Here is a 13,382-nt window from a genome sequence, read left to right as displayed (position 1 = left end):
CCTTTAACTCGAATTCAACTGTAACTCACCTCTAACTTGAATTCAACTCAAACTCAGTTCAACTTGAATTCGAATTTAACTCTAACTCACCTCTAACTTGAATTCAACTCTAACACACCTTTAACTTGAATTCAACTTGAACTCCCCTTTAACTCAAATTTAACTATAACTCACCTCTAACTTGAATTCAACTCAAACTCAACTCTATCTCACCTTGAACTCTAATTCCACTCTAACTCGAATTCAACTCTAATTCACCTTTAACTCAAATTCAACTGTAATTCACCTCTAACTCAGATTAAACTCAAACTTGAATTCAACTCCAACTTGAATTCAATTCTATCTCACCTCTAACTCAAATTCTACTCTGATTCTAATTCAGCTTGAACTTGAATTGCACTCTGACTCATTTCTAACTTGAATTCAACACTAATTCAACTCTAACTCACCTCTAACTCAAATCCAACTCACATTCAACTCTAACTCAAATTCTATTCTAATTCAACTCAAATTCAACTCTAACTTGAATTCAGCTCTAACTCACCTTGAACTCCAACTCACCTCTAACTTGAATGTAGCTCTAACTCTAATTCAACTGGATCAGTGAGATTACTGGTGTTTGAGCAGAATTTGATCACATTTTCTTTTTTAACTGCACTTTACAGTTACAGTTAATGGAACTCTGTGGTTTTGTGTTGCTCTGTAGGAAGAATTTTATTAGGAAAAGAAGTGCAGCTGTGACTGTGCAGAAAAATTGGCGCGCTTGCAGAGACCGGAAAAAGTTTTTGAAAGTAAGTGACCATTTCATGCATCACTCATGTTTCATTTCTATGTAGTAGATTGTCTTTAACAGTGGATTCCTCTCTCCTCTGACAGCTACGTCAGGGTATGATGCGTCTCCAGGCAGTGGTACGCGCCAGGCAGGGCTTCCTGCAGTATCGACGCAAACGAGCCGCTGCTGTCATGCTGCAGAATCACATGCGCTGTTACCTCGCCAAGAAAGGCCTGAAACGCAAGCAAAATGCTGCCATACTGCTGCAGGCCCAAATCAGAGGCCTGCTCGCCAGGAGACAGTTCAAACGTCTTAAAGATGAGGTGAGGTCTACACACACACACACACACACACACACACACACACACACACACACACACACACAAAGCGTTCATGATAATTACACAACCATAAATGCATATTGGGTATCGTTATGTAAAATAAACATAATGGACATGATCAGTATCTTTATATTATATGTTAATGGTGTATATTGTCAGCAGTCGTCTCCATAATAGACACACATTTGGTGTTCATCGAAGGGGTGCCAATACTATTGCTACGCAATGCTGGGCTGTCTGTTTTGTACTTTACATGAACAGTTCAGTCAGAAATGAAATGAAATGTACATAATCAGGATGTGTTTGGTGTTTTATACCAACAGTGCTACTGTAGCTAGCAAGGAATTTCTTGTGTATACAATGCAGTGTCATTTCTGTATCTTGGTTCCTCTTGGTGTTGTTCCAGGCGTTTTTCTCAGCCCAGGAGCGTCAGGAACAGGAACTCGCAGCTCTGGAGCTCCAGCGTACGCACAACGAGACCAATCACCACACAAGTGAGACTGGAGATAAACAAGATGAGGACAAGCATGATGAGAAAATGGTGGAAAACATATTTGGATTCCTTCCAGCCTCGACGGAAAAACAGGAGGAGCCAAGACAAAACAGCACACAGGTAACATCACTGGAACAAGGAAACACTTAGAACAAGGAACCAGGAACAAGGAAACACTTAGAAAAATAAAATCATAAATAATAAAAGCTGATTTCAGAATCTGATGGCCAATAGATCACAGCTCAACCTCATAGCTGCACTGATCAACGTCTCCAACCTTTCTTTATCCGATCAAATTCAACAAACTGCTTTTGCTGGACCTTTAGGAACTGATAGACAGTATCACATATGATTGATTGAACTGAATTGATGTGATGCATCAGGTGTGAATCGGCCTTTAATACACTTTACACACATTCACAATGTAAAAAGTCAATGCATTAGTAGAAAAGCAAGTTTAATTAATAAAGTAGGGGAGAGCTGGGAAAATTGGGACGAGTGTTCAGCTTTTGTGGATTGTGTGAAATTCTTTGCAGGCTGCGTCACATTCATACTGCATTAGAGAGTATTTATTATACACTCTTACCACAACATTAGTGTCTCAGCTTGTCACATATACAGGTAGTCGTCGACTTACGACTGCGTTTGGTTACGACTGACCGGTCGTAAACCGATCTGGTCGTAAGTCGGCCTGTGTTAAATGAACGTAAGTATATTGTGATGTGTAATGATATTGTAATCATCTTAAAGTCTTATTTTATCAACATTTTCTTATTTCATTACCTTGGCTCATTATTTGGTTTAAGTCAAACACTGCGTACTACACTGCGTACAGTACAATTCGTTTAATATGTGCAAAACAAAAAATACAAAATACAGGTGTGAAAAATAGAAAGCATTTTAGTTTGAAACATACCAAAATACAAACGTAAAACATAGCAAAATACAAAACTTAGTGACCGCTGGCATCACTGGTGCTTGGCTGTGGGTCGTCTACGTCATCATCAGCTGTTGCAGCGCTCGGGCTGGCGGGAGGATTTGCTCGTTTCATAAACCAGGAACTGGGGCGGAAACTGTATGACGGAGTGCACGAGGGAGCGCGAGAGAGACTGCGCATGTGCCTAGAGCTGGGGCGGAAACTGTTGTACACGGCGAGGGGCGCTGTCGGGAGCTGGGGCGGAAACTGTCGTACGCTCAGCTAGCTCAGCTGGGAAACACTTGCCAGTCATAACCAGACGGTCGTAAAGTCGATCGGTCGTAAGTCGCATAGGTCGTAAGTCGACAACTACCTGTACTGGCCTTCAGGATCCACTTTTTCTTTCATTAGTTTTTGAGACGTTGAGAGGAGACTTGGAACAAAAATAAAATCCCTCGCTTAATCCTGCATGTGTAATTTTTATTTATGATCAAAACTTGTCCCATATGAACTGTATGAACACACAATGCTGGTACAGCGATAGAAAAAAATGTCAGTTTACCCAAAACTTGACTCAACAAAACAGTTCCATTCTCACGAAGGAATGAAATAAACTTCCTCATGCAGGGACACGCCCACATTTTTAACAAACATTTTTAAACTATTTTATATTCATAAACCACAAGAAAAAAGCAATCACGAGTTAACAGCATGAAACTGCTTCTCTGGCCGTGCAGTTACAGTGAGCCGTGATAATTTCTCCGTCCTGTTTCACCAATCCCCAGGTCTTTAACGGGGTTTCTGTGGATCTTTGTGAATTATTTAGCTGAAAGAGAAGAGCAGGGAGGATTGAGAATTGAGTGGCTGTGGTTTGTTTACACCCGATACTAAAACCTGTAGTGTCCAAGCAACCATCGAAAAGACACGTCCAAAAGCCCAAAAATTCCTCCTTACCTGGGCAAAAATGATACAGGATTTATCTTATAGTGTTCTGATCCCCAGATCTTTAACCCAGCCACATATAAAAAGTTGTACTCCTCCATGCTCTTCCAGGTTTTCATCTGTGTGTCCGTGTAGAACGATGTCTGCAGCACCAGGTAGTTTGACATGTCGGGGATCTCAACAGATGGATAATTTTCCAACTCATAGGAAAAATCCTTCTTTGATCGCATGTAAGGATCTAATCCCATCTTGACTGTGCATTGGTCTCTCAACTGTGAAAATATTTCGAGATGGTTTCACTAGCTCTTTGGTTTGTCTGACCACCACTTCATTCACCGGAAGTAAACTCATAAGCAAAAGTCATGTGACTGAATACAACTAATATAACTGCACATACCTTACTGCATTGTCCAGCTTTGTGGCTCCAAAGGAAGTTGGTTACTCTAAGGGGCAGCATCTAACTTCTGATATCATCTAAAACCTGATTTGGTTGAAATTAATTGATGGGAATACAAATTGACCCAGGTCTCCCCCGTCCCAAGTCTCTCCACTTTCCCCTACTTTCAAAAGAACATGGATGCTTCACAGGGATGATTATAAAACTGATACAAACCACAATCTAACAACATGATGGACGATGGAATATATTGGTTTGATTGTTCCCAAGGGCGGCACGGTGGTGTAGTGGTTAGTGCTGTCGCCTCACAGCAAGAAGGTCCGGGTTCGAGCCCCGTGGCCAGCGAGGGCCGTTCTGTGCGGAGTTTGCATGTTGTCCGCGTGGGTTTCCTCCGGGTGCTCCGGTTTCCCCCACAGTCCAAAGACATGCAGGTTAGGTTAACTGGTGACTCTAAATTGATCGTAGGTGTGAATGTGAGTGTGAATGGTTGTCTGTGTCTATGTGTCAGCCCTGTGATGACCTGGCGACTTGTCCAGGGTGAACCCCGCCTTTCACCCGTAGTCAGCTGGGATAGGCTCCAGCTTGCCTGCGACCCTGTAGAAGGATAAAGTGGCTACAGATAATGAGATGAGATGATTGTTCCCATAAATGCAAAATTTAGTAGTGTGTTTAGCAGAATGTTTTACTTTTACAGCAAAAACAAACTGTGGAAGTGAAGGATAAAGTGGCTGAGAAACCCGTGCAGATTGTAGTAACTCCAAGTACAGGTGACAACAAACCTGAGGAAGAGAAAGAAAAGGAAGAAGAGGAGGAGGAGGATGATAATGATGATGATGATGAGTTCTCTTTCGCAAAGTTCTCTGCCACGCATTTCCAGCACTCTGCTACTCACACACACATCCATCAGAGACTGAAACACCCGCTGCTTTACCATGAGGATGAAGGAGACACGCTGGTGAGCATTGTGTTTTATTATTCTTATCATTCCTGTTCTCCTCATTGCTCCTCTGATATCTCCTCCTCTCTGCAGGCCTGTCTCACTGTCTGGTGGATCATTTTGAGGTTCATGGGTGATATCCCCGAGCTGAGGCAGGCTCGTTTGTCTTTAAACCCGGAGCTCATCAAGCAGCACCTGGGCCAAAACCAGAGCCGGCGTCTCAGTAACTTCGTCGGATTGGATCAGGTGAAAATCCACCAGCTACTTTTTTGTACATTAATAGCTTGATGGTGCTTGTCTTAACGCCTGTGCTGTACGGAGTGTGTACGAGATGTAATAAATTGAGCCTTGTTTTCTACAGAAAATCCTGCGTAAGAAACAAAAACAGAACAAACTGAGCAACAATAAGAGGAAGCAATCTGCCATTCTAGAAGAGGTCAGATATTCATACATAATATCTGATAGTATTACAGTAGTATTATATGAGATATACAGTCCTGTGCAAAAGTGTTAAGGTGATGATACACGGGGCAACTTTTTGAGCAATGTTACCGACAACGGGCAACCGGGTGAGACACAGGGCAACTAATTAGGGTAACAGACAATTAGCAACAACCAATCAGGTAAGAGCAGATCTGTTGCCAGGGAGACCGACACCGCAAAGATGGACACTGAAACATTTGCAGCGGTCACTTTTGTCTTGGCTTCAGCCTTTATTTATTTCACTCAAGTAAGTATTACTTCTGGACCAAAACTGAATAGGTCCTCTGGTCAAAATTTACCATTATTTTAACATTTATAAATCAAAATAACCGCATTATTCTGTTAATAATAAACACTTTTTAAATCTCTTTAAAAATGCTACTCGCCTCAATCACATCTGCTATAACTAATAACTGATCACAAAAACATCATCATTTAATTCTCATCTCAGCAAAAAATAAAAAGGACATGGAGCAGGAGATGCTGCTGAGGTGGAAAAGGGCGTGGCAGAGCGCCTGAAAAGCTTTCTTTATTTTTTAGATCCTGAAATTTGTACTGTTTCTCCCTCGGGTTCCACAAGTCTCATGCTCTGGATGTGAATTAGCTCAGACGATAAGTTCGACAATCTCTATTGCAACTCTCAAAAAAAAAAAAATCATCAGCTGTCCATCACTTTTAACTTGATACAAGAGAGCTAATGTTATCCCTACATACGGTAGCTAGTGATAACTTTCAGCTAACTATGTTAGCAAAAACCAACGCTAGTTAGCTAAATCCCATTCAATCTCTATGGAGCGGTGGTTACGGCGCTAACAGCAGTTTACACTTAGCTGAAAAAAAATTAATAAATGTCTTAATTCCAACTTGAGCATAAAAATAGATGTCTGTTGGTTTTCTAAGCATTTGATGAGATAAATTCACCACTTTGGGTTCACACACAACAACTTACCGGAATAAAAAGATCTAAGTTGTGTGTCTCTCTCTCTTTTTCTTTGCTCCACTGCCACTGAGATGCTGCCATCTTTGTTGAAAATTTCAGAAGCTCTCAGGTGGTCATGTGATTCGCTGCTAGCTATCAGTCTGATTAAATGATCTTAAAACGTTGCCCCAAAACGATCAGGTAGAAATGATGTTGCCCAATCTCAATGGGAAAGTGTCCAAGCGCAATTGTCCAGCAACGCTGCCCAAAAAGGTGCCCCATGGATATATTTTTTCATGATGACGTCTACATTATCGAGTCAAAATATTACAAAAATATTTTAGAGTTCCAAATGTTCATTTTTTCCCGCACAAAATTAAATGTTTTATCTGAGCAGCATATTCCATTAGAGAGCACTTTCATATTAACCCTCATCCTACCATGCTATTTTACACCTTAATCTTACCATGCGGGGTCCGTTTGGACCCCAATACTTTTCTTTAAAATTAAAGCTTATAAAGACAAAATCACCAGATAAGTTTTGTTCAGAACATCTTGTATTAATAACAGCAATACACTAAAGGGCCCAAGGCATAAAGAACACACTTAACCTTCATCCTACCAGCCAATTTTACATACACAAACTACCAGGCGGGGTCCGTATGGACCCCAGGAGGGAATACCTTGAAATCAATGCAGTAAGAACCAATTCAATGCAGCAAACAGACATAACTTTATTGAAGAACAAAATCCACTATGGCTGAATATCAATGATGTATTATAAATGCAATAATATTGCAATAACTAGCATACATGTAGCAAATTATAGCGCCACAAAAAAAATTGGCATTATATACATGATTTTTGCAGCTCATGCAGCTGTAAAACATTCTGGATTACAACTTAGGTCTTTTCTTACAGAATTTAAAACAAAAAAGTAATTGTAAAATAATTTAGGGCTTTTGTTTTGCAGCCTGTGCTTATTGCAGCAGTGGGGTCCACACGGACCCCAAGAAGGAATGCCTTGGTAGTTTCATTATGGAACATAAAAGAAATAAAAGAAGTTAACTTTCAGTGTGCTACTGAATTATAAAATGAAAGACAGATAAACTTTACTCTGGGGTCCGGTTGGACCCCAGTAACAAATTAATTATACCTTCACAATGCAAAAAGCTGATCTTCCGGTGCTTTAGTGTTTTAATTAAGACATAAATTCCGACAAATTCATAAAACGGTGAGGCAGTATGCCACATATTTTTAAAATGGCAAACAAACATATAGGTGCGGGGTCCAGATGGACCCCACTTGGTAGGATGAAGGTTAAAAAGGAAAACATAATGAAGGCTGCTGGGTTTTGGTGCAGAATGAAGACGCGAATATGACAGTCAAAGTGTCCAGAAGAACTGTAGCTGGTTCTGCAAGATGCTCATTTATTATGGCTTACTAATTACTGTTTATAGTATTTTTTTAATGTTGAAACATTTAATTTCATTATTTTTAAGCCGTTTTTAGTCGACAGCATTTTTGTTTACATCTGCCTAAGACTTTTGCACAGAACTGTAGCCATATAATTCCCAATCTGGGGTTTACGGACCTCAGCAAAATGGGTTATGACACTGTAAAAAAAAAAAAGATTCAATGTTGATTAAATTCCTGTTTTGCAGCTGATTGCGGAAGATCCGGCCGAAGATGACAATGTTCTGATCGGAGAAGGACCCAGTTTGGATCAGCCCTTAACCCCTTTGGAGAAACTGCACATCATTGTAGGATATGCTTTACGCAGACCTCACATTCGGTACATTACCTTTGAATGTTTTATTTTTAGACATGTTGTTGTTGTTGTTGTTTTTTTATCTTGTAAGACAAATCTGTTCACCTTTTCACTGTGTGTGTTTCAGAGATGAGATCTACTGTCAGATCTGTAAGCAGCTGACAAAGAATAAGAACCAGAGGAGCTGCAAACAAGGCTGGATGCTTCTCTCGCTCTGTCTCGGGATTTTCCATCCAACTGAGCTCCTGACGAAAGTAAGAACACGCTGAACGATCGTACACACTACGCTTTATTTTATTCTACTCTGTCTGTAGTTGCACTTTATTCTGTGCAGTTCTATTCTCTAAAGGCACTCTATAGTGCTCTATGATTGTTGTTGTGTTCCAAAGGACTCTATACTTTTTAATTAACCCTATAGTTTTAGAGAGATATTTAGTCAGTGCCTAAAAGTGGAGTTCCTGATGAGTTTATGAGCAAAATATTCACAAGGACACAAAATCCCCCTGAATAGAATAATAATATTACAGCACCATGAAGGAACCATTGGATTGTGTCGTGTCGTGTTTTTCACCTCAATAAATCACTGCATTGTCTTGTGACATTATTGTGAACCCAATAATGAACTACACATCGCGGTAATGATGCATATTTATTCCTTTCTTTGATGCTGCATGCCATGTGCCAGAAACAACACCACCACATTTATTATGGTGTGACTCACAGGCGATTGCTCTAAGACAACGAGGGAGGCTCAGCCTCCTCTAAAAATGACGAACATCGTGTAGGATGAATTGCGCTAGGCTTATGTTATAGCCGACCTTATAACATTGCTATTTCAGATCCAGAATCATAGAAATATATGTGCTCAACCCACTACAGTGTGAAATCATTCCGTTATAACTTTCCCCAGTTCGCCTAATGTGCGCATGAGTTTTTCCCCCTCGTGACAGCGCGATGCAGCCCAGCCTCAGTGGATTGAGAGCTATGTGCTTGTCAATCTCAAAATGCAAGACGATTATTGGACAAATACTGCGAAAATGCCCGCCCACGGAGTCTCACGGACTCCCAGCCTCAATGGACTTCAACGGCATTTGGGAGCTATGCGCTTTTCAATCTCAAAATGCAAGACGGTTATTGGACAAATACTGCGAAAACGCCCGCCTACGGACTCCCAGCCTCACATGGGAGGGACATGGCAAAGCTTTCCGCGAGGAGACTAGTGATTGGTGAAAGCGGCCGGATATTTTCTTTGATTGAAAGCTCGTTTCAACTATAGACAGGCAGCACAGTGTTGCCAGATTGGGCGGTTTTAAGTGCATTTTGGCGGGTTTTGAACATATTTTGGGCTGGATAACGTCAGCAGTATCTGGCAACATCAGTTCAGTCCCATGCGGATTCGCAAGTGCTGTGGCATATTGTAAGAGATCGGCTTACATTTCGATTTCATTCATTACATACGGTTTCTACCAGCTTTTTGAGTTTGTATATATTTTCATTGTAAATAAAGTGTAAATATAGTGTTGTCAAGTTTGCTATCTTAGTTCCAGAAATTTTGTTTATTTGAGTGACTGAACTTGAGGGGGCTAGTCAGCTAGCAAGAAAGCTGCGCACGGATGCCAAGCATTGCTGATTTAATTTTGGCGAAGCCATTTGCCAGTCTTCCTTTCGAGGAAAAAATTAAAATTAAAGAGCAGGGTAGGCCAACGCCTCAAATTGACTTGGTGAAAAAGGTAGGGAATAATACTCGTTCCTTTCAGCTCTCCTGGTACGAGAAAGTGAATTGGCTAACAGCAAGTGACCCACATCAACAACAGTAAATAGGCTACTTTAGTAATATGTCATGGATGGACCAAAAATATAGAATCTATTTAAAATGTTTATGCTGAGTATATTATATTGGAATATATGTTTTTCTGGATATGAATTAAACACAGCTACAATTTGGAAAACATTTTTAAACAAAAACACAGCCATGGTCAATTTTTAAACAACATGCCACAATTTTAAAATATAAAATGTCAAAATATAACCCCCCCTCCCCCAACACCACCATCATGTATATTGGACAGTAGGCTAATGGGCCAAAAGAACCTGTTATTTCACAGTTTGTGATCCTGCCAACAATCAGCCAGATCAGAGGCAAGAGTATGGGCAAAATTGATGTTTTTTCTTTTAAAATCTGGAAATATCATAACCAACCAGCCTCCCCTGTTTGAAAGACTACCAGCCACCACTGGTGTGACTCTGCTGGGTGCCTGGTGGACAGCAGTGAACCAGTGCTTTCACTTTACACCACTACTGTAACGTTACCATCCAATATTATCACACATAAGAAATAATCAATATTGATTATCAAACACTAAGGAAACATGATCATCATCACTACTGAACTGTACAATGAGACCGTCAATGACGGCGTAGCTCACTCCGGTCCCGTCTAGTCCAGAAGGAACGATCTAAAGTGGGCCACCTTGCGTAATAAATCTTGCAACCTATATACACTATATACAGGCTATATATAGAAGCTATATATACCCTAGGAATACCAACCTGTTTACCAGAAAGAATCCAAAATGGCAAGGAATTGACTGAGAAGAAGCAATTTTTGTTGAAGTGCTCATTAAGGCTTAATTAGTCCACAACTTCACTAATAATTGTAATGAAGCAAATCTGGGTAGAAGTTATATGCACCCTAGGTTCCCCTACCTTCATGCCAGAAAGAATCAAAATCAGTGAAGAGTTCAGGGAGAAGAAGTGATTTGTGTGGAAACTGCTCATGAGGGTTTGATTAATTACTCCATATATTCATTATTAATTGCAATTATGCAAATTTGAATAGAATCTATATGCACCCCAGGCAGACCTACCTTCCTGCCAAAAATAATAAAATTCGGTGAAGAATTGCGAGAGAAGAAGTGATTTTCGTCAAATGTGGATGACGCCAGACGGATGACAGACAACACATGATGGCATAAACTCATCACCTGTCGGCCGGAAGAGCTAATACTTATGTTTACACAAGTTGCAGAGTAAGAAATCATTCAGGTAAAAAAGCAGACAGTGTAAAGATACTATACTTTGCCTGTGATGAAAAAAAATCTGTAGGATAAAAGCCTACAGGGGAAAAAAATACGTACTGGAAAACATCCTCCTCGACTGAATGCAGCATCTGAGCTCTGAGGATTTGAGCTGCGATCGTTATATTTCAAACTTGGTATCAAAAAGTCGTCTGGTTCCAACCATTAACTGTCCAACAGGCGAGTGGACTAATAAAACTGTTTTAACTTGTTTTATATGAAACTATTGTGAATATTTTGTGTAAAATGTGTAAATAATCAAACATTATTTTTTAAAAAGTAAATTAAAAATAAGCACTGGATAAAAACCCGTCTATCTTATGGAAATAAAGAGACAAATTTCGTTGTCCAGTGGTCAAGTGTTTATGAGGTACGTTGCCTTGCACTTATGGTCAGGTTCCCTGTGGTGGGACTCGGATGTAGTTTGTATGTACGGACGTCGTACGATCACAAAAGCCATCAAACATCAGGTCGATGCTTCACCATATTCTCTTAAGTCTGGAGCTCCGCTATAGTGGACTCTATTGTTTATAGTTGAATCGATATTTTACAATGAACCATGTTGTCAACCTTTGGTCAATCAAACCTGCATAACCAACCTCCAAAATCCGTATTTCCCTTATAAAATCCATATAAAATGCAAATTAAAATAATTTACCTAAAATTTGAATGATAATTAACAATGATATATCCCAGTTACTTTTTATTCAATATTAATAACAATAAATCTTCAGAATGAATACAAAGCTCCAATGTTTGACAAAAACACAAAGTGTTATCAGCGTAGTTACGAAGGAAATACTTCGTTGTTTGGAGACAGGTTTCACCGAGCGGCTATTATGCACGAGACTTCATATTAGCCACAAAGTCAGGAAAATCTGTTCGTAAAATTACGTTATAATGACCAAATACAATGAAAAGTATTTTTCCAGTCTCACCTGTGAAAGGTAATCCCATGTGATCTCGTTTGGACGGTAAACCTGTTGGTACAGTTAAACGCAGCACATGAATGAGGCATCTTCATTCTCGGCTACTGTCTAGACGCTATACCAGAGACGGCTGAAGAATCTCCACTTTGCCACATCCAATATGGCGGCGAGGATGACATATGATTCTACGCAGAAGGCGGTGTCTATGTTTATATGTCTATGACTTCACGGTTGGCGGGATTCTCGCAATGCAGTGTGCGCATGATCAAAAGTGGAACGAAGTCTCGCTGCCACAAGATAACGCGCGATTTCATAAGACTACTGGCTGTCTGTGGTGTACAGTAGGTTTGTAAATGTTATGCGCTCTTTTATCATCGTGGGAATTGATTATAGCTCTAAATAAATATTGAAGTTTTTTTAAAGAATCCGTATAACTTTATTTATACGCCCGTATACTACGTTTATTGAATAAAATCCGTATAAAATACGGACATTCCGTATAGGTTGACATGTATGCCTGTAGTTAAAATGGAATCTACAGTTTATAACAAACTTACTGTATATGTTGGACTTGAGGTTGTAATGAAATCTTTAGTTTATAATGAATTCTATTATGATGTCTTGTGTGTCCTGTTAGATTACAATTAACTCTACTGTGTTGTGCACAATTTTATTGTGGCCCAACAAAGTCAGTTTTTAGCTCATTCAGCCACAGGCCAGGCTGGATGAGTTTATGCGATCACGCATCATCTGTCTGTCATCGTCCAGCCACAATTTACAAAAATCGCTACTCCTCCTACAGAATTGATTGGATTTCAATCAAACTCACATACAACATTCCCCAGGTGGGTGTGTATAAAACTTGTCAAGATGGTGGTGCCACCTGTCATATTTACGATTTTATGGGTGTCTGAAAATTTTGGGTGACTCATCACAGTAAACACTACTCTTTGTAAACTGCTAGGACATTTTCACTGAAACTCACCCAGAAGACTCTAAAGACATATTCCAATAAGGAATGTTCAGCAGGTTGCGCCACCTGCCATGGATGAGGCTACAGAGGAGTCGCATACAATTTCACAAAAATCACTACTCCTCCTGCAGGAGTGATCAGATTTCAAACTCACACACAACGACAGTGCCTGGTATGAGCTCCAGCCTCATCGAAGCTATTTTTTTTTCCTTTTGTATTTTGTTGTGCAAAAATGAGCCATAATTCTGTTCTATTCCTTTAGGGACTTGGTCTGATCTGTTTTGCCATCATGATATCTACTGTGCTGTGTTCTGCTCTGTACTATCATAAGTCTATTCTATTCTATTCTATGCTATATTTTTGATACTATTTTGCTGTTTTCGTTCTGTTGAGTCCTGATAAACACTTCCTTGCTTTGTACTTCATTCCTGT

At 39.9% G+C, this 13,382-nt stretch overlaps 1 protein-coding gene across 1 annotated transcript in view; it reads left to right on the top strand.

Moving 5' to 3' along the window:
- The window catches only part of myo7bb (myosin VIIBb), an 88,360-nt gene that overhangs the window by 31,889 nt on the left and 43,089 nt on the right, over nucleotides 1–13,382 (top strand). Inside the window, exons 19-26 of the mRNA XM_060898234.1 lie at nucleotides 707–791; nucleotides 877–1,095; nucleotides 1,520–1,726; nucleotides 4,556–4,816; nucleotides 4,892–5,044; nucleotides 5,160–5,234; nucleotides 7,865–7,995; nucleotides 8,099–8,225. Of these exons, the coding sequence (XP_060754217.1) occupies nucleotides 707–791; nucleotides 877–1,095; nucleotides 1,520–1,726; nucleotides 4,556–4,816; nucleotides 4,892–5,044; nucleotides 5,160–5,234; nucleotides 7,865–7,995; nucleotides 8,099–8,225 (1,258 nt within the window). The remainder of the gene's footprint in view (nucleotides 1–706; nucleotides 792–876; nucleotides 1,096–1,519; nucleotides 1,727–4,555; nucleotides 4,817–4,891; nucleotides 5,045–5,159; nucleotides 5,235–7,864; nucleotides 7,996–8,098; nucleotides 8,226–13,382) is intronic.

The sequence above is a fragment of the Neoarius graeffei genome, chromosome 17 (assembly GCF_027579695.1).
Source record: "Neoarius graeffei isolate fNeoGra1 chromosome 17, fNeoGra1.pri, whole genome shotgun sequence".
NCBI lineage: Eukaryota > Metazoa > Chordata > Actinopteri > Siluriformes > Ariidae > Neoarius > Neoarius graeffei.
The sequence above is the reverse complement of the archived record's forward strand: the minus strand, read 5'-3'. Positions and strand labels throughout refer to the sequence as shown.